This window comes from Salvia hispanica, chromosome 3, assembly GCF_029641045.1.
Source record: "Salvia hispanica isolate PSC_SH4W2 chromosome 3, Shi_PSC_v1, whole genome shotgun sequence".
Lineage (NCBI taxonomy): Eukaryota > Viridiplantae > Streptophyta > Magnoliopsida > Lamiales > Lamiaceae > Salvia > Salvia hispanica.
Genome location: NC_142694.1, coordinates 43,137,196 through 43,158,274, shown reverse-complemented (window position 1 = coordinate 43,158,274; position 21,079 = coordinate 43,137,196). Strand labels below are relative to the sequence as shown.

At 38.3% G+C, this 21,079-nt stretch overlaps 3 protein-coding genes and 1 long non-coding RNA gene across 7 annotated transcripts; 2 read left to right on the top strand and 2 right to left on the bottom strand.

The window, feature by feature from the left end:
• The first annotated feature begins 1,764 nt into the window (after positions 1-1,764).
• Positions 1,765-4,312, top strand: LOC125210823 (uncharacterized). Its single transcript, XM_048110421.2, has 4 exons — positions 1,765-2,038; positions 3,193-3,723; positions 3,809-3,955; positions 4,030-4,312. The coding sequence occupies exons 1-4, from the start codon at positions 1,940-1,942 to the stop codon at positions 4,120-4,122; spliced, it is 870 nt and encodes a 289-aa protein (XP_047966378.1). The 5' UTR covers positions 1,765-1,939; the 3' UTR covers positions 4,123-4,312.
• A 241-nt stretch (positions 4,313-4,553) lies between these two features.
• Positions 4,554-6,297, bottom strand: LOC148930877 (uncharacterized). Of its 2 annotated transcripts, XR_016136583.1 has the most exons (3): positions 6,178-6,297; positions 5,650-5,776; positions 4,554-5,067 (listed from the first exon to the last, which is right to left on the bottom strand). It is a non-coding gene; the product is annotated as an uncharacterized LOC148930877 (long non-coding RNA). The 2 variants fall into 2 exon arrangements; XR_016136582.1 differs by lacking the exon at positions 6,178-6,297 and having other exon boundaries at positions 5,650-6,054.
• On the top strand, positions 6,202-13,139 carry LOC125214391 (histone-lysine N-methyltransferase ATX4-like). 2 transcript variants are annotated; one of them, XM_048115394.2, is made up of 23 exons: positions 6,202-7,348; positions 7,441-7,496; positions 7,616-7,829; positions 8,036-8,152; positions 8,254-8,322; positions 8,426-8,494; positions 8,603-8,688; positions 8,795-8,887; positions 8,985-9,120; positions 9,319-9,424; positions 9,528-9,627; positions 9,736-9,860; positions 10,202-10,347; positions 10,528-10,632; positions 11,145-11,209; positions 11,326-11,530; positions 11,669-11,752; positions 11,841-11,897; positions 11,978-12,067; positions 12,169-12,255; positions 12,357-12,431; positions 12,539-12,639; positions 12,738-13,139. In XM_048115394.2, exons 1-23 carry the CDS (start codon positions 6,437-6,439, stop codon positions 12,826-12,828), a joined length of 3,189 nt encoding a protein of 1,062 aa, XP_047971351.1. In that variant the 5' UTR covers positions 6,202-6,436; the 3' UTR covers positions 12,829-13,139. The 2 variants fall into 2 exon arrangements, with proteins under 2 accessions (XP_047971351.1, XP_047971350.1); XM_048115393.2 differs by having other exon boundaries at positions 8,033-8,152.
• Positions 13,140-15,881: 2,742 nt separating this feature from the next.
• LOC125210093 (splicing factor SF3a60 homolog) lies at positions 15,882-20,847 on the bottom strand. 2 transcript variants are annotated; one of them, XM_089069187.1, is made up of 12 exons: positions 20,627-20,845; positions 20,414-20,533; positions 20,230-20,334; positions 19,846-19,988; positions 19,055-19,151; positions 18,623-18,787; positions 18,349-18,420; positions 18,000-18,158; positions 17,767-17,844; positions 17,322-17,450; positions 16,552-16,698; positions 15,882-16,435 (listed from the first exon to the last, which is right to left on the bottom strand). In XM_089069187.1, the coding sequence occupies exons 1-12, from the start codon at positions 20,798-20,800 to the stop codon at positions 16,289-16,291; spliced, it is 1,536 nt and encodes a 511-aa protein (XP_088925313.1). In that variant the 5' UTR covers positions 20,801-20,845; the 3' UTR covers positions 15,882-16,288. The 2 variants fall into 2 exon arrangements, with proteins under 2 accessions (XP_088925313.1, XP_088925314.1); XM_089069188.1 differs by lacking the exon at positions 15,882-16,435 and having other exon boundaries at positions 16,553-16,715; positions 20,627-20,847.
• Positions 20,848-21,079: the final 232 nt, after the last annotated feature.

Here is a 21,079-nt window from a genome sequence, read left to right as displayed (position 1 = left end):
GACATGTATGTGATTTTCGTCATTTTAAGAGTTCAAGTGTTTCGGAAATTGGATAATGTATAAAAAAGTTAGCAATAGTTGCAAAATGAGTTTTCAGTTGATATCCTGAATATTGTCACCCAATTTTGCCTTTTTTTATTTTGTCCAAATGTGCGTCTTCTAATTATGTAAAGCATAATTTACATTCACAAATGAATTCACTATGCTACTAAAATGATACTATAAGAGACCTTTGAGCTTTGTTTTAATGAAAAATTAAATTGTCAAAAGTTATTTTTTACTTTATGCATTCCAAAGTAAGATGAGCGTAGTAAAAAAATATTGTTGTTACATTTATTTTCTTATTGTTGAATATAAAATTATATAATGATTATTACCCCTAATATATATAAAACCTACTTAATATTATATTGACGGCAGATGCCTTTTGGCCTTTTATTTTATTTTATTTTCTATTTCTTATTTGAATATTTTCTTCTTCTTCTTCTTCTTCTCAAACATATCTTTTGGAGTAATTTTTTCTTCATTTTTTTTATCTAAATTCAAACCTATGTAATCTTCAAAATACAATTTGGTTTTCATCTGTCAACTTATTAACTGCTATAAATGATTTCAGATAATTTTGATAAAATTAACGATGGAAAAAAAGAAACTTTGTCGTCACTACTTCTAAGACTTTCTCGAATGAAAAACTAATGATATTAATTTTGTGGACTGAAACATACTTAGAGTCATTTTCAGTTTCTAAAAATTCCTATGTAATATAGAAATAGATTGCATTAGTACAAAAGTACAAATCCCTATCCGTAAGTGTATAAAAGTATTAATTTTAAAATGTTTTCTTTAATTATGATACTCATAATTCTTTCAATACACAATCAATTTACAATAGCAAAAATCATTGGAAATACTCTATGGCGAAATTAGGGCTGTTATAGTTGAAAAAAATGGGCTAAATTGGTCATATTTGTAAGGATGAATGACTGAAATTTACTAGTAAATATTACTCCTAAACTTGACAATATTGAATTTGAAATCATATTATTTAACATATATGTATGCACGCACACAATTGGCTTCATATGATATTAAAATTAGGTACAATATTAGATCTTAATTAATGCTCATTTTGCATTATGAGTTTTAAACCTTATTTGTCGCTATTCAGTCGTCACTCTCATATTTTGTCACTTTGAAATAGGAAAAAAAAAGCACTCCACCAAGTTGAGAATATAATAATAATAACACTATAAATCTTCATTTTCAATCTTGTTTTCTTTGAATCTAATTAATTTGTTGAGCTTCAGTCTCACATTTTCTAAAACCAATTCACACTCCCAACCTTTTTTAAATATATCAGTTAGTTGACTTTTAACAGTCTCTCAAATTCTCAATCAATAACATAAATACAAACCCAAATTTAACAGAAATTATGATTTAGCAGTTGTGAATTCTCTCAAATATATACTCCATTAAAAAAATGAGCCGACAACAAAAAAGCAATTTCATGTGACAAATTGATTATTTTATAATATATGAATTTTTAAATTATTCCTTATTCAAATATTCCGAACTCTATATTTTATAATTAAACCCTTCAAGTTGGGCTAAATTCGATAGTGACCCCGCATATTACTTTGGCTTCTTGCATTGCATCACTGCTTTTTCTTTCAACTGAGTAATTAAAAATTCACCCTTTTTTTTCACTGTTGCAAAATTCGCTGTCCTAAATGAAAGAAGACAAACATCACACCAAAATCAGATTCCTCTCTCTCTCTCTGAAACACGGCTGCTGCTGCTCTGTTTTCACCTTTGTCGACACCTATAAAAGCCCACCTCCCTCCATTAAAGCTCCTCTCTTATATTTGTACTTACACTAAGATAGAGCTCTCTCTCTCTCTCATCTTTATATGAAAAGGTAAAAAGAGAAGTGAAGTAAATGTATGCAGAGCTAATGTACCCTTACTTCCATAACTTCTCTCAAGAAGTTCACCAATTTGAAGACTTTGCCTGCTCTCAGAAGCCCAATGCTTCATCGGTAAACAATCTTCCCATTGTTTTTTTAGTGTAAAAATTTGATCTTTTTCCCTTTTGTGTGTTCTTGCGTGTGAGTGTTTGATTATTTGGGTGTAAAAATCTGATCTTTTTTCAGTTTTCCGTCTTTGTGCTTTTGCCTTCGTTTTGTATGATCTGTTTTTGTGGGCTTCTATTGTCACTATTTTGGGTGTCCCAAAATTAGGTTAATTGACATTTTCAAGGATTTGCAGGGGACAAGAATCCCATTTGGTTGCTGCAAAACTTGAACAATTTGAAGATAACCTACCTATTTTTTTCCTCTGAGCATAAATGGAAAGCATTTGGGGTTAAGAAATAAGAATTGGAGCATAATCAATACCACAATCATTAGTTCCGTGTTCTTCACTAACTTGTCAATTCCTCTTCCAGTACACATGACATAAATGGAACTCGAATATCATTTGACAAAAACAAGTCCATTTTTGTGAAAATTTTATCTTTTTCATGCCAACTTGTGGCTGAGGATTCCCTTTACTGAATAAACTTATGCTGATTAGTAATGAAAAGGTTGGATTTTTTCAACAAAATTGTGCTCTTTTTCTGTGGGATTTGGATTTGTGGATGTAAAAAAATTACAAGCATCTTTGTTTTCTTGAAAAAGGGCTGATCTAACTGTTTCTTGTCTTTTCATCTACTAAATGGCTGAGTTGATGTAGTTGCTGCTTATGGAATTGGGATCTTGGCTAGGTTATTACAAAAAGTGTTTGTTGAACACTTTTAGTTATTGGTATTTTATTTGGTGTTGCTTTGTTTGAACTGTAAAAGTAGGTGACATTTTGTAGTGGTCGACTCACTATTGTTCCCCGGGCCTTTTGCCCGATTCCATCATGTAAAGGCGCGTTGATTTTGCCAGCCAGTCATGAACTAGTATTATGTAATGCATACATATTGCTTAGGCAACTTGAAGTATCTTGCAACAGCTTATCTCTGTTGTTTGATTAGAAGTTGGAAGTCTTCTGCTGAAATATGATATCTTATGTTACTGTTTTGTTGGTTATTGAGATACTGGAAATGTCATGTATTTTGGAGAAGTGTTCGATTATATTTGTTAGAATCATACACGATTGAGATGTAGTGTTTCTTGAACTTAATGGAAAGGTATGTCACTTGGTGCAGGGCGCATCAAGCAGCGTCGTTCAGGCACCTGCTGCAGCTGAGTACAACCTCTGGGGCGAAGGGGATCTGTTCAACGCGCCTCAACCAGTTATTGAGGAGCCTGTTATGGGCCTTGATCCAATGACGGTTGCCATATCAATGATCTCTTGTGGAGAAGATGTCATCTCCCCTCCTCAGTCGTTGAGCGTGTCAGATGTTGAGTCGTCTATTGAGAGTGGGCAGCTCCTGAGCGAGGTCTTCTACGAGTGCAGGAAGGATATCTTGGCAAAGGAAGGGAATGAGACGCCGCTCTCTGAAGTCCTCAGCATCAACATCCCTACTACTGTCAAGACTAGTGATGAGAACATGATGATGGATGAGAAGAAGTCGCGTGTTGAGTGTTTGTTCCAGAAGAGTGTTAGTTCCAGCTGTCTGAGGTCGATGGACAACGCCCATGAGGCTCTCCCGAGGCCCAGCTTTCTTGATTTCCAAGTTGATGACTTTGAAGCTGCTTATGGGATGCGACGAGCATACAGTGAAGGAGACATAAAGGTAATAAACTAACACTCCATAAAACACGTAAATAGTGATTCTTATCGTTCATCTGGCCTCGATTGACAGTGGAGTTTTGATGCAGGCTCTTTGCAGTGGTGGCATAAACCACGCTCAATCGCCACTGGGGCAAGCGAGGGTGATGAGCAGCTGCGTTTCTGAGGTGCGCAGGGAGAAGCTGTCGAGATACTGGAGCAAGAAGTCGAAGAGAAACTTTGGAAGAAAAATCAAGGTAAATTTTGAGGCCCCTTTTTTCATTCTTTGGTTGCATTTTTAGATAGTCGGAATAACTTGGTTGCGTTGCAGTACGCTTGCAGGAAAGCTCTCGCGGACAGCCAGCCGAGGATTCGAGGAAGATTTGCCAAGACTGAGGAAGGACAAGGTGGGAAGAAGCAATGAAGTATAGGAGAGTGAGTAGATTGTTAGAGTTTATGCAGTGAAGAAAGAAACAATAAGAAGCTTAGTTTGTTTGGTGGTAGCTCAAACAATAATTAACCTTTGTAGATCAAATCAAATGTTTCTCTAGATTATTATGTACATATCTGTTTAATAATTTCATATTGCAATAAATAACAACTTCTGTTTCTCATCTTCAATTTTTTTATACAACCCCTTTTTATGCCTATGTTCAATTTTTGGATAGAATCCATTTTTCAATCTTAGCATATTAGTTTATGTTATATTATCACAATCTAAATTAATCTCTAGATCACTTAGATGATTGATGTTATGGTTCTAAATCATGTCATGTCAACTGTCAAGATTATCTTTTGGCAATAATCATCTTTCAAAATAAACATTAGATTGAATAGACTAACACTACATTGATCTGAAATAAAGTCTTTTTTTCTCTTAGTTAATTAATTCTAATTAATCATTTCATTATAGTTTTACAACGTCAACGATTTACACAAACCTTGTAAATTTTCATAGAAATCCAAAACCTCCCTGTAGAATTTTGGGAACTCGAATTTCTCTAAAAAGAAAAGCCACCAAGCTTCAATTGTTGGCTTCTCCGGCGATTCCACCGCCTGTTGCGGCTGCCGGCGATTGAGCACCATCTCACTTTTTTTTTTCTTCTTAAAAAATTTTTGGAACTAAAAACTAACAAAAAAATTTCTCATCCTTCAGTTATTTAAGAATTCAACACAATCAATATTCGAACTGTACCAAAAACATACTCCTACTAGAAAACAAAATAAAAGGAAAAAGGAAGAGAATAATTACCACCTTCGGCCGGCGCCTCCGCCACTTCCGCCGCCGTGTTCAGAATCCACTCCTTACTTACGAATATTTTTATTTTAGGTGTAAAGTTCACCACTCAATTACATACACAAACCTTCACTGCAAAAAGGAAGAATAAATCAAGACAACTGTTAAAAATTAGTAAACCATTTCTTCGAGTTTCTTCAGCAAACAAATTTTATTGTGTAGCTATGAATGAATCTCTAACCAATTAACCATATACATAAATAAAAAAGAAAATCATATCCAAATTTAGTTGCTACCAATTTCACACTCTTGTAGTAACTGTTAATTAACTACCTCCACCCAAAATTGAAATAATTAATCGTCTAATAAATCACTGTTGTCACCATTAAGCTCGACCCAGAAGAGAAGGTGAATGAATCTTTTTTGCCTTCATTCCAAAATTTAAAATTAAAATCACAACTATTACTATTTACCTATAAATAAGCAACAATTAATAACAAAATTCAAGATCTATAGGTGCGGTGACCGCCGTCGGAGGTGAACTATTAGTCTAATTCTGCTCAAATTTAGTTGGTTGCCTACTTTTTTCAATTGGAAAATAAACTTGGGATTTTTTTACAAAGAAAATTAAACATATTCATATTCAATCTTCGAAGATGGAATAGAGAATCCGAGGTTGCCTCAACAAATACATTAACATACACTTAACCAAACCTCTTTCCGGCGAAGGCCGCCACCACTGCCGCCGCCTTGGTACCGAAACTCCAATTTGCTCAGCCAATTGGACGGCGGTTCCCGCCTTTCTCCGCCACCGGAAAAGTATTCTTTCCAATTGCAAAATCTTGATGTATATATAGAGAGAAGAAAAAGGTAAAATCAAGCCTACCATTTATCAATACATTCCACTAATCAACTTCAATGGTGTCTACCAAAACACTACATTCCATTAAAATGGTAAAAAAGCAATCTTTATTTGATTCTTTTTTTAAAAAAGAAAATAGACTACCACGTTTCTTGGAAGTCACTCTTCTTCACCATATCTTCGCAGAAAACCAGAAATAAAAGGAGAAGAAGCACACATTAAATAAACAAAATTTGAGAAATTCAAGAAAACTTTCAATTGTTGGAGAGCAAAATTTTATCTTCACTCAATTACTACATCACATTGCAAAAATTAATAAAAAAGTGGTGAATTATAGATACATATCCGTGTACTTATACATGCATATAAAATTGGCGCACCTATATTTCTTTCTCTCTCATCGACGAGAGAGAAAAGTCTCGCTTGAAACAGAGATCCCTATTCCGATACTGAATTCGCAGGTTTCGCCGCGGAAAGCACCGATTTTTCTTCAATTCGCCTCCTTTGGATTGAGTTCCCGTCCAATTGAGCTGCGAATTCATCTATTTCGACTGCCGGCGGAGAGAATTTTTGCGACGGCGGAGTTTGCAATTCGCAATTAGGGTTTTGAATTGAGTGGTTTGGGGGTTTTCGAGGAGGATGATAGTGAAGAAGAGCTTGAAAACGGTAATGCCGATTATGAAACGGTGCCGAGCCGGCGACTCGGCCGGTGATGACGAAGACTCATCGCTCAATCGGAAGAAACGGAAAGTTTCCAATGTTTTTTTTCCTCTGCATATTCTTGGGGAAGCTGCCGCCGGTATAATCCAATTCAATGGCTATGGAATTCAAAGCATTATCGCTGAGTCCGCCGCGGAGGGCGGCGGCGACGGCGGCGAGGCTTCGGAGCCGAAGCCGTCAAAATCGAAGGAGGCGTCGCGGCCGCCGCTGGTGAGGACTTCGAGAGGGAGGGTCCAGGTATTGCCTTCGCGATTCAATGATTCAGTTCTTGATAATTGGAAGAAAGAGAGTAAGAATGCTGTTAGAGATTCTGCTTTGGATACGGAATATGTTCCAGTTGTTAAACAGAAGGACAGTAAATCGAGCTTGAAACCTCTTAGGATTCACGACAATGTGAGCGTTTCTAGAAAGCAGAAAGAGGAGAAGAATAAAGCATACAAATGCAGCAAGTTTTCGCCTTTGTCTGTTGATGAGATTGCAGAATTGAGGAATGGAAGCTTGAGAAGTAGTAAGAAGAATGGTTCTTTGATGGCATTGCATCAGCAATCCGAAGATGATTATGATTATGATGATGATTATGAGGATGATGAAGTTGATGATGATGACGACTACGATGAGTGTATAGAAATATCTGGTATTGATAAATTGTATAGCACCAAAGATTTTGGTGAAGGTGATATAGTGTGGGCGATACCTGGGAAGCATTGTCCTGCTTGGCCAGCAATTGTGCTCAATCAAGAGTTGCAGGTGCCAACGCAAGTGTTCAACTATCGGATTAGTGGTGCAATTTGTGTAATGTTCTTTGGTTATTCTGGCAATGGAACACAAAGGGTAAGTTTTCTGTCCTTAGTTTATGTTCTTTTTTAGCTTTCCAACTGTAATACCTAACAGATGCACTTATTTTGGCATGCTTTTTTGAGCAGGACTATGCATGGATCAAAAGCGGGAGGATATTTCCATTTATTGACTATGTGGACAGGTAGTTAATTATTAGTTTTGTTGTGTGTGTTTTTCTTCTTCCCTTTCCCCTATTTGTTTCTCCACTCATAATTGGTGGTGCATGTGGAGTTAGAAGCGATGTAAATTTTGTTGCCTTAGGTTTCAGGGGCAGACTGAACTCAATGATAGCAAGCCCGCTGATCTTCGTTCTGCAATAGAGGAGGCTTTTCTAGCTGAAAATGGCTTCAACGAGATGTTGATGGTTGAAATCAGTGCCGCAGCTGGCAAGTCACATTATCTTCACTCTCTTAGAAGACGGGTGTTTGAGGCTACTGGTTTAAATCAGGATCAACAGTGCAGCTCTGCAGAACCGGTACATTGATTATATAATGATTTGATTGGCTTGTTAGTGTTCCAGTTATCCTCTAGTACTTGTTTGTGGAAATTGGACATCCGCGGTTTCCATCATTCTTCAGTTTCATGTTGCTTTTCATTGTCGTAAAAAATTGTAAACTTGCAATTACTAAAATTGCTTGCTTGAATGTCACGAAGTTGAGAAGATTTCATCTTTTCTAGCAGGATGCTCACATAAAGAAAGAATCACAATCTTGTGAAGCATGTGGAGTGAGCATTCCTCCTTACTTGTCAAAGAAAATAGTTCCTGGTACCAATCGTCTGTGTACTTCTTGTACCAGGGTTCGTTGTTTGCTTTACTCAGCTATATTCTTAATTCATCCTCCAGGATCATCTACATGCCTTTTTAGTTTTTGCTGATGATTGGCTCTTTCATGTATCAGTTGAAAAAAATGAAACACTATTGTGGCATATGCAAAAAGATCCGGAACCAATCAGATAATGGAACTTGGGTACGGTCAAGTTTAAGCTTTTGGTAGCTTCTATATTTTAATATGTCCTATAGATACATGGTTGCTATTTTCTCCTAAATCGTTGTTCAACTTACAACTTCAGGTGCGTTGTAATGGTTGTAAAGTCTGGGTCCATGCAGAGTGCGACAAATTTTCGAAAAGAAATTTCAAGGTCTCCTTGGATGCCCTGCACTGCACTCATAATTCCACTCTGAATACATTCCTATGTAGGACCTGAAATTTATTGATTTCTGAATCAACCCATTTTCACTTATTCCAGGATCTGGGGACAAATGATTATTACTGCCCTGAATGCAAAGCCCGGTTCAATTTTGAGCTATCTGATTCAGAAACTTTGCAGTCTAAGTAAGTTATGCTTGCTCTGTTTTTCTCTAATGTATAGTTTTGTATTTTCTGCAATTCAAAATCTTTTTGCCACCTCAACTTCTGAGAATCATGATACTTGTTCCAGAAACAAGAAAAAGAATGGTAAAGTTGCATTGCCTGACAAAGTTGCTGTCGTTTGCTGTGGTTTTGAAGGAATCTACTTTCCAAGTCTTCATTTGTAAGTACTAGTTACTTTTCCATTTTATCTAGTCTGGATACTCTACATGTCCTTTTATTTTCTGAAAGCAACATTGCCATCTTTTTTCCCATTGCAGAGTTGTTTGCAAGTGTGGGGCTTGTGGAATGGAGAAGCAGGCACTTAGTGAATGGGAACGACACACGGGTTCGAAAACGAAGAACTGGAAATCAAGTGTCAGGGTGAAGGGCTCCTTGCTACCTCTTGAGCAATGGGTGTGTTCACAAAGCTAATCTTTCTATTATTATTCTATCTATTTTACTGGAACATGTTTGCAAGCGTTGTAGCTGTATGTATAAGGTTTCCAGTTTAGGTGATTTCTGAAAGAAGATGTGCTTATTTAATGGTTATTGAAATTTCCATGACATACTGTACCAAACACGTCAGTTTTTTAAGGTATTTTCCTTTTATAGATGTTACAGATGGCCGAGTTTCATGAACGTAGCCTTGTTCCTGCTAAATCTGTCAAGCGGCCTTCTATCAAAGTGCGGAAGCAGAAGTTGGTTAATTTTCTACAAGGTTCTCCCCTAAGCTGAGTTAATGTTCATGTTCTGCTGGAATATCTCTGCAGCTTTATCCACTGCAGCATGAATTATAACTTAGTTGTTTTTTTACATGATAGAGCACTATGAACCAGTTTGTGCGAAGTGGACAACAGAAAGGTGTGCTGTATGTCGGTGGGTTGAAGATTGGGACTTCAACAAAATTATTATCTGCATTAGGTATATGTCCAGCTTGGCTCCAGTTGTTGCTGTAAACTACATCTCTGTTCATCAGAAATATTCCTTGAGGTGATGAATATTATGTTGATTTTTCATTGTTATTCTCAGATGTCAAATTGCCGTTCATCAAGAATGCTATGGAGCAAGAAATGTTACTGACTTTACTTCATGGGTCTGTAGAGCATGTGAAACTCCTGATATTGAGAGGGAGTGTTGCCTCTGTCCTGTGAAAGGTGCAGATCTTATTACATGTTTTCCCTGGTTTAGGAATTAAATTATTATATCAGAAGTGCTTGCTGGTTTTTGTCTATTGATATCCATGTAATCACTGACTGGGGAAAATTTGTGCATGAGTGTTTGGTTAGTAGGATTCACTAATTGGTGTTGATCTAATTTAGAAACAAAATTTTATAGAAGGAATGAGGATAGCAATAGATTCTGTCTCCTAGTAATATATATAGCTCAATAAATAATTGGTGCATGGCAGTATAATATCCAATGACAAGTAAAAACAAGCTAAAGCTTATCTTCAATTTTCTATCATAATAATTTTTTAATGTATTTTCCAATTCAGGGGGTGCTCTGAAGCCTACAGATATTGCTCCTTTGTGGGTTCACGTCACTTGTGCTTGGTTTCAACCTGAAGTTTCTTTTGCAAGTGACGAAAAGATGGAGCCTGCCCTTGGAATATTGAGAATTCCTTCAAGCTCTTTTGTGAAGGTAATGTTTCTGCGACTCATGAATCTTATAATTCTTAGGCATAATGTAATATGTCTTCTGTTTATTTATTTATGCATTGCTCTTACATAAGGGTGCTTTTGTTGGTTGATTTGTTAGTATACTTCACCACATTTTAGTACTAGTATTTTTTACTAAATAGGATGTTTATGTACGTTGCAGATCTGCGTGGTTTGCAAACAAATCCATGGTTCCTGTACACAATGTAGCAAGTGCTCCACCTATTACCATGCAATGTGCGCGTCAAGGGCAGGGTATCGCATGGAGGTGAGAAGCAACTAATGGCCTTGTCTCTTGGGTGTTTGAGCTAGTTCTTGCAGTAAATTAATTGGATTCTGGCTGAAGTGAATCTATCATGCTGTATAGATTGATTTCTTCCTTATATATTGAGATGATTAATAGAGTAAAAACTGAAAATAAAGAATGATCCAGCTCACCAGGCAATCTGTTATGGAGTCTGACCGCCTTCTGGTTGGGATTAAACAATTCTATTGCCGAAGGGCTCATTTCACTTCAAATATTTTGTGATATGATTGCTGGTCACTATACGACTATTTCTTATGCAGTCGTATTGGAGTGGTTGTGTGCTTTTACTTTATGCCCTTGAACTACAGCAGCATTAATTGCCATAATAATGTCACCTGGTTGACAAATTTCCATCTTTATGCCACTCAGCGATGGTGGTAGATATTTTCATCTAGATTTGTCTGTGTATATCACATTTGCATCGATTATATTTTTCACATGCAATTCTTCACCAAGTGTATTGCAAAATGCAGTTGCATTGCCTGGAGAAGAATGGAAAACAACTTAAGAAGATGGTTTCATACTGTGCCTATCACAGGTATTATTTGTTTATTTCTTGTAAATTGTAATGTCTAATTTCTTTGGCGGTTAGTTATTATGGTGAATCTTGCCTCGGACGGATGCAACATTGATCATTCCACCTTTGTTGTGCAGGGCTCCCAATCCTGATACAGTTTTGATTGTAGAAACCCCCAAGGGGACTTTCTCTACTAAAAGCTTGCTTCAAAATAAAAGACACATGGGAGCAAGGTTAATATCAACTAACAGGTTGAAACTCGAGGAACCTTCTCCAGAGGATGCTGAGGAGGTTGATCCGTTTTCTGCTGCCAGATGTCGCATCTACAAAAGAACAAAAAAGGTTTGTACAACAAATATGTTTTTCATTATGCCTATTGGCAAAAGAGCGGAGTAGGAAATACATTATTAGTAATGAAAATTATGTTTTACTTTCTGTATCATGTTTTGATCTTTCATTCGTATTATTGCTTGTGAGCAGACAAGAAAGGAAGCCGTTGCACACCAAATTATGGGGCCTCGTCATCATCCTATGAGTGCAATATTGAGTTTAAATGCAAATAGGGTAAATATCATCAACCTTGCAAGTTTTATTTCTTTTGTCTCTTCCTTCACTTGAAACCATCTACTCAACCGTTTCCCATCTGAAACAGAAAATAGAGAAGCCTAGGGACTTCTCCACTTTCAAAGAACGGCTTCATCATTTACAGGTAATATAAATTTGTTGATGTGTTTCTAGTGATGGTCTGGAGCTTGACATGACGTCATTTATGCTCGTTTATGAATCCAGAAAACGGAAAAGGATAAAGTGTGCTTTGGCCGATCTGAAATACATGGATGGGGTCTGTTTGCACGTAGGAACATCCCAGAAGGAGAAATGGTAAATTCCTGTTAACTGTTTATTCATCTATAGTAAGTCAAGATGTATATCTTTTAGTACTATATGAGGGATTGGCTCTAAATTTCATTTGGTCTGGCCAGGTTGTTGAATATCGTGGCGAGCAGGTCAGACGCAGCGTTGCAGATCTTAGAGAGGCTCGATATCGAGCACAGGGAAAAGACTGCTATGTGAGATTATTCTTTCTAGATTTGATTGTTTGTTGACATAATGTTTCCAGTCCCACTCACACCCACCCCTTTGTGTTCTAATTGAATTTAAATCTGCTCAGTTATTCAAAATAAGTGAAGAAGTTGTGGTAGATGCCACAGATGCAGGAAATATCGCTCGGTTGATAAACCACTCAGTGAGTTTTCTCAAAACACGAGCTACTACATCCATTTTATTTGAAAGTATGTCGTGTTTTCGTTGCATTGTTTGATATTGACGATCATTACTACCTCGTGATTCCAGTGTATGCCCAACTGCTATGCAAGGATAATGAGTGTGGGCAACGATGAAAGCAGGATCGTACTCATTACTAAGATGAATGTGCCCGCTGGGGATGAATTGACGTATCTCCCTCCCTCCCTCCCTCCCTCCCTCCATTTCTCTTTTGCCCTCATATGATACAACTAGAGTTTTTACTGTTACTTTTGGTGCATCTTGGCAGTTACGACTACTTGTTTGATCCTGATGAACCTGAAGAATTCAAAGTGCCTTGCATGTGTGGTGCTCCGACTTGTCGAAAGTTCATGAACTAGGTGACACGAAATAGCCATTGTTTCCTCCAAGGGAACTCTAACTTGTTTGCCTTTGCAGAAGACCTCACCATTAGTCTGCTAATTTTGTAAAGTTATCTTTCTTGGTTCAAAGAAAAATGTAATTTTTTTCCTCCTATTTTGAGATTTTACAATTTAGAAGGTTACTAATAACGGCCACTGCTCAATAGAAGGTAGAGCTTTAGGCATTTTTGTGTAAATTACAGTAGTTTCAAAAAAATTTATGCCATAATTTGTGTTATTCTTGGACAGTGGTTGTAATATTTCATAATGAAAAAGAAATGTTTTTTTTCTGTTTTCTTGGGCAGTGGTTGTTCTTGGTTAGTGGTTGTTTTATAAAAAATTTATTTGCCAAATAGTATTGCACGACTTTTTATTTGTTCATACTAGTGCATGACTTGTATTATTAGGTGGGTTTTTTGGTGGTGTTTGGCCCGGTTTTGATATGACTAGATTGTTTACCGGATAAATACATAACTCATAAAAAATGTTTTACCGTTGTTTAAATAGGCGTTAAGTTTTTACTAATGTGACGTACAAACCATAAAACAATGAAAAAAATTTTTATACCACTATGAAACAATGATAAAACTTTTTTTATCAACATGAAACAAGTATAAGACATTTTGTGTTTCACACTTTCATGGTAAACTTCAAACTTTTTGTAAAAATTATATATTCACACCTTGTGGGTCCCGTTAAAATAAAACCAACCTTCTAATCCAGAACCTAGAACTATCTCAATATTATGTGTTAAAATTATCAACACAAAGACAACTTTCTCAATAGATTTGTGTTGATAAAATTATATCATTGTGTTGAGATTTAAATTTACATGTTATATTGATAAAGTTATAACTATATGTAGAAATTTCCAACATAATGTTGAAGTTCTGGGTTCTGGATTGGGAATTAGTTAGAGTGTCCACTATACAAGAGCCGCGGCCGGGCCGGGCTCCCTATAGTGCGGGGGGTGGGCAGCCGCGACGGGGGGGGGGGGGGGGGGTGGACGTGGGCGCGCCACGATCGCCGCGGCGCTTGGGCGCGAGCCGCAGCCCTCCTATAGTGATGGCCACGAGCCGCGGCTCCCCCCCTTTTCAGAATTTTTTTTTTTTTTTTTTTTAAAAAATTCGAAATTTTTTCTATTTATACCTAAAATTCATATCTTATTTTTACTCTACTCTCACACACAATTTACCCTATTCCCTTCAATTTGAATTTTTGTGAAATGCAAGGCGGAGACGATCCCGGGTATGGAGATTCGGGATAGGGGGGCTTTCCACCCCCCCAACGCTGGGGATCGAGTCCCACCCCTCCTCCATCCCAGATGTGGAGTCCGCCATCGCCGGCGCCGTGGCTACAAACACCCCAAAACCGGGGGCAGTCCTCGGCCTATCAGCAGAGATATGCGGGTCGTACCCAACCAGGGACGGGCGACTATCGACCCAACATGGACGCAATTAACTTCCCGTCCCAATTTCAAGCCTCCCCATTTCAGAGCAGTCATTTTCCGCTTGATGAATCTGATAGATTCACATGGGAACAATTGATGGGGTCGCCTGATACCCCGACGCTGACGCCCGGTCGTGTAGAGACGGGGAGAGGAGGCGGTGGAAGAAGCGGCGGCGGCGGCGGCGGGAATGGCGGGCGAAGGGGCGGCGGCGGCGGCCGCGGTGGTCGACGAGGGTTTTTGCACACAGACGCCGAGTCCGTTGCTATTGCTAGGGCATGGGACGCGGTGACGACAGATTCCATAGTTGGCACGGATCAGACCGACTTATGCTTCTGGCGGAAAGTCTTGGTGGTGTACAATGAATTCAAACCGTCGGGGAGCGTCGACCGTACACCCGATCAGATTCGGAAGAAGTTCGGCAGGATCACTACAGCTCTTCGGAAGTTCATTGGTATATACGAGAACCAACTGCGCACTGCTGAGAGTGGCCGCAGCGAAGCCAACATAAAATCCCTGTCGATGCAGTTGTTCAATGTGCAAGTAGGCAAGAAGTTTACCTACTGGGCAGAATTCCTCGTTCTGCGGGACTCCCCAAAATTCAAAGCCATCTGCGAGAACGCGTCTAATTCTGGGCCAAGCCGTACAAGACGGGGCAGGGGCGGCAACTACAGCAGTAGTAGCGGCGGTTCAAGGACCTTCGACCTCAACGACGAGGTCATGGAGGAGCCCCCCCGTCACTATCCCGGCGTCCACGGCCCTTGGGTCAACAGTCCGCCATACGAGCCGCTAGATCCGCCTCCGCCGCTGCCTCCCAACACTCTGCTGCGGGCCCGTCTGCACCCCCTCCCGGATCGGCCCGAGCGGCGTTGCAAAACACCCTAGCCGTGCAGATGATAAAGGAACTCAAGGACACTCTGGCCTTGTATGAGAAGTCGACCGACCCGACTACCAAGATGATGTACTACGACCTCATAGTGAGGCTGAGGTCGTTGTTGGGGTGGGAGGACATGGCGGCGGCGGCGACGGGACCTCAGAGCGGTGGCGGTGGTGGTGACGATGATGACGTTGGCGGTGACGATGCAACGGGTGAAGATGAAGTGGCGGATTCTGATGATGAGACCGAGTAGTCGGCGATGGCGGTGTTTTTTTATGCTTTTGTTTGCGTGTTCCTAAACAATTTTCGTTGTATAATTTTACCCCGTTCTATAATACAACGAAGATTTGGTTTTCGATTTAGTTTTCATTAAATTATGCATTTTATTTAATTATTGTAGTCTAACAATTTTAATTGTAGTAGAATTAAAATATAGACAAAATGGAAAAAATAAAAAATTTTGTGGTTTGGCCATGTCCACTATAGTGAAAAACATGGGCATTGGTGCCCCGGCCACAATTTTGTGGCCTGGCCACACTTTGTGGCTTGGCCCAGCCATGTATAGTGGACACCTTTGGCATTTGATTACCCCCACACCTTGTTTAGGTGAGGTGTTGATTTTATTAAATTACAAATTTACGATCATAACCCTCTAAATTTATGAGTCAGATCAATCCACAAATTCCAAGTTGTACTAACATCTTTAAATGAGGCAAAGTTAAATAACCCAAAATATGAAAAACGGACGAATTTTTGGGACATGGGGAATTGGACACTAAATGATGCAACAACACAGTAGCTATAAGCTTGTGATAACAAAATTACATGCTACAGACAAGACGACATGACCACCTTATCTTGAGTGCTTATCGGCTCTTCATTCTCCCGACCGGCACAAAGACAAGCTTAGGCAAGTCGTTCTAATCCAGTTGATTTCTAAACCTGCTTTTCTTGTATGCTAAGCAAGATAGCGCCTCTACACAAGGTTGCTTCTCATAAAAATGATAAAACTTTCCTTCAAAAGAAGGGAAGCCAAAGAAATTTTTAGATGGCTCTGCTGAGATTAGTTGCGTGAAACCAATGAGAATGTTCAAAAGCCGCATTTGGTAGTTCACTCATATCAAACCCTGACGTTGCAGATCTGTATATGTCTTCTTGTTGTAGATGTTGCCCTCTTGATCTTCATATTCTTCTTCAAGATCCGGTCGCCATTTATTAAGGCCTTGCTTTGCTTGTATTTTCTCCCAAAGGTATTTTGCTTCCTACATTTGTGATATACAATTAACATCGCACCAAAACATATTCAAAAATATGCATTGGATAATGAGAAGACAATTATCAACAAGGAGAACACAAGCAGTACTAATAATTATTGTACCTCGATTGATGTTATCTCATTAAAGTTCTTGGTGTTTGGAATTCCTAGACATCGCATCCCATGTTGGTGCCTCCATTCCTTGAAATGGCGTTCATAGGCTCTGCGGCCCCAGTAACTATGGTTCCCACATATCTCACATTTGAACTCCTGGTAATAGTCAGAAGCTATTGTTCAGTATTAGTAGCAAATTCCAAGGTGGTAACAAGTACTAATAAGCATGTCAGCAGAATTCTGACATGATTCATGTGAAGTAGTAGTACTTATTTTGAACATTTAAATTTTTTTAATTGAATTATGAGCATCTAATTGTTGAGGCGTATACTGGCTGGAAAAGTTCTCTCATTAGATGACAAGTCATTCAAATCCCCTGTTTTAACACTCTATAATTGTAAATGAGATCTTAAATTGAAATTGTGACTCCATGTTTCTTATACCTTTCTTAGGTCATGCAAGTACAAAGTACTACCCCATTAGCTTCTTTTATCCCCCCCTCCCCCTCTTTCTCAAAATTCTCATGATGTGAGAGGAAATGTGTTTTGAATTGCTTGAGACAGTAAAAGTTGAAAAACGAATATGCACAGTACAATACATTCTATAACTGCCAAAATCATTTGCAAATTATAATCAATATATCAATATATAACAATAAACCAAATCAGCGCCTTTCAATATAACTGTTTTAAACTGATGATGAACCCATGGACATAATAAAGTTTGTTTCTAGGTGAAGCACATAATCAACACAAGAGTACATGCATTTATGTGATTACCTGGCCAAGCCCATGAAGCTTATACAACCAATAGGGTATTGGCTTTCCATCCCAACCCATGGGCAACTTCAGGGGATTGTAGATCTGTTGATCTTCATCATCACTCTCAGACTCAGGTTGTACTTCATCCTGATCATAGGGTTCAAATAAAAGACATTATAATTTATGCAGGCTCAGGATATTAGTGGAACCAATCTGTCTAATAAGAACTGCTTGTATACGTAAGCCGACTCTAAATATCATGATCTAATGATCAATCGTATCAAGAATGACAGCTTTTGGGAATGGATGAATCATAAAATCACTTTGTTATGCAATTTTATCTCTTACAATGTTTCCCTGTGCATGAGGCTTGCTTTTCTTTCCCCTTAAAATATAATACGCACACATATAAAGAATGATCTCCTACTCCTATAAGGCCAAGTTTACAGTGTGAAAATGATACCTCTTCGCGTTCTTGTACAATTTCATCATAAGTTAAAGCATGTTTCTTCTCAATATTTTCTTTAGTCCGTACAATTGTCTGCAAAAAATCAAGAAACAAGAGTAGAGTTCATTGCTCCTGTGAATACTTCATTATAGTCCAGAAAATGTAAGTGGGCATAAGAGAGTCTGCAATTGACATGTAAATGGGAAAGGGTATGAGCAATGAGTGGAGATGACATAGCATGAGCTTACCTCATGCAACAGGTCACACATTTTTTTCATCTTTGCTTCCATCAAGGCAATCTCTTTTGCATCTTCACTTGGTTGTTGGGTCGTAACACCACCATTTTGTTCATGTCTGCGTGAGCCTTTGACGAAATGTTTCAGATCCAATTTCTCAAGTGGTGTATGCTGCAAGCAAAGAAAATTGATAGGACCAATGGCATGCAAAAAAGTCACTTATATAATTACAAGCATAAACCCAAAAAAAGTAACTACTGGCTACGAGATAAAAATATAATTACAAAAAACATTTTTTTTAGGTCTGGGAAACATAGTAACTGCAAGATCTTGACGATACATAAAATTGTTACACCCTGACCTTTGTAAGAAAAAGCCTTTCTGCACGCTGTTGTACAGTACCACCCGTCTTCAGACCAAGAGCAGACAATGCCTAGAAACGTTTATTGGTCAGTATCAGCCAACAACATCATTAATTGGAAATAAAATGATAATTATACTTTAATACAGTTGTAGAATGAGTTAGAAGGCAAACAGGCACTAGCAGAACCAGGGGTAGGTTTTTAAAGACAGAACAGCATAGTTAAATATTGTCTAAACAAGAATGCAACAAATCTAATGTAATGCAATCACACCTCCTTTAACTTTGCAGGTCCTACTTCCATTAGCTGTTCGACTGTACTGTAATAATCAAGATCAATCAATGCCTCATGCTGTTTGACATTCCCATTTTCATGATTCTCATTCTGCGATCCTTGAATCAGTCCACTGGTCCATAGCTCTTCAAATTCAGTTACAACCTACCAGAGACAAAGGTTTCAGATATTAAAGCCAACTAAAGTTAACCAAAAGGTCCAATAATTTAATAACGCATCTGCTTCATGGGATCAAATATAGAAACCAATTCAATAACAAAAGATAGACTAAGCCCAAAGTTAGCCTAGTACATATTTTAGGAATAAATATTTATCAGTTTATCAATTTCAAGGAGAACGTCATAGCATCTATTGTGAAAGAGAATAGCAGTCAAGGTATAGGACTAAATCACAATAAGGTTGGAAGCTAACCTTTGAAAATATTCGTCCAAGATCTTGCAAAGGCTCCGTCCGCTCAAAAAAGTATATAAGATATTCCAGAAGTTTCTGCATATAATCCCGATATTGTCTGTTCAAAACAAGGGAAAGAGATGAAGAGTGACCAAAATGGGTGACAAAGAACCTGGAACCTTTTCTCTTTTTCAATTTTGGGGGCAGGGAGGTTTCAAAATAATACAGATCAAAGACTGTTTTAGTGAACCTAGTCCTATGACCTAACCAACCTAATTACTGTCAAAAGATTAAATTTTTCAGAAAAATTAATGCAATAATCTGAGTAACAGTCTTGAGTTTCGTACGTAGGATTCCTCAAAGATTCCAACACAAACCATCCATATTATCCCACAGTTTTCTATAAGAATATGATATTGTTCAACTGAAGTGTGCGCATACAGAGAAAAAGATCTAATAACACGTCATTTGACAGGTGATAATATAGCGAAAATTGTTGATGTGTACAAGTTACTCTGTTAACATAGACACCCAACTCTACACACCAATGCTAATTCTAACATCATTTTTCATCGTCCATTGGTCAGGAGGTGAGATTAAAGTTGCGGCAAAAGGATTCTAGTTGCATTAATGTTCACATCAGGAGAAGCTGAAACTTTTTCGAAAATTATTTTCCTAATATCATGATAAAATTAAGAATCTGCATATGCAGCACCTTGCCAAAGACAGTAGAAAAGGTTGACAAAATAAATGGAGCTTGGAGACATATTTTGCAGAAGCGACCAAAAATCCACAATATATAACAACTTCACCTAGTTAACTTCAATTTGTTTGATATCTTCGTTGTATCTGAAAACACATCAAGATAAGCAGAGTACTCAATTTGCTGCCCAAACTTGGAGTTGATGTACTCATTATATAGTTCATGTAAATCAAGGTACCGTCCAAAGGCTTCCTGAAATGAAATCAAGAAAATTGATGATTAAAAAACTGCAAATCTGCTGGCTCACAATATCATAAGTAAGGTTCTTAAGGAAACCATCCAGTATAGAAGATGAAATGGGATAATCAAGGAACTTCTCCAACAATCATTGCCCCTTTTCATTTCCATACACTAGTTCAAATTCAAACTTTCTCAGTTTCAAGTATGTGTTTAGTGGATTTGTTCATTTACTAGTAAAATCAAGAGAACAAACCTCTCCAGTGAACTCAATGACTGGCTCCTCCTTAAGAAGATGTTCATACTCATCAGTAGTATCAACATATCGCGAAGCTGGATGCCGCCGATGGTACTCCCGTATCTGCATAAAACAATCCAAACCATGAAAAATTCATCAAAATAACAGCAGAAAACACCATAAAACCCTAGAAATCACAAACCTCCTTTAATCTATCGTAAAATGCACTAAACACATTAACATTCGCCGAAGTCGAGCTCTGCCCACCAAGCGCAGCAATCTCATCCTTCCTCGCATTGTCCTTATCCTCGTAAATGTCAACCTAGAAACCAAAATAACCACAAAAAAATCTCATTCACAACGAATCAATCGCTGAAATTACTGGAATTTCGCATAAACGAATAAAAAACTTTACTAGTTTGTGAGAGGTGTCCATGATTTGCTCAATCATGTTGCGAACTCGGTGGCTCTGGTAGAGGCGGTCCTTGTTGGTCGGCGGCTCGGTCTGGAGATCCTTGACGACGAGACGCTCGAGGCGCTCCACCTCCTCGTGCGAGGCACGCGTCACCTCCAGTAGCGTCGACGACATTCTCTCTTCTGCGCAGAGCTACTGTGCGAGTTCAATTCGGTGGGGTTTTGTGGTGGAGACGATGGGGCCGAAATTCAAAACACAACGACGTCGTTGGAAGTGCATTTATGGTATATTGCGAAGGCAACCCCAAACTCTTTTCCTATTTCATTTTCCGCCCCTTAAAAAACTAAACTTGAATAACTAGTTGATTTGATGAAAAAAAAACTTGAAAAAAGATCTTTGCTCTCTATCATTCCTATGCAGGTCTTAACTGTGATTGACTAGTTCACTGATTTC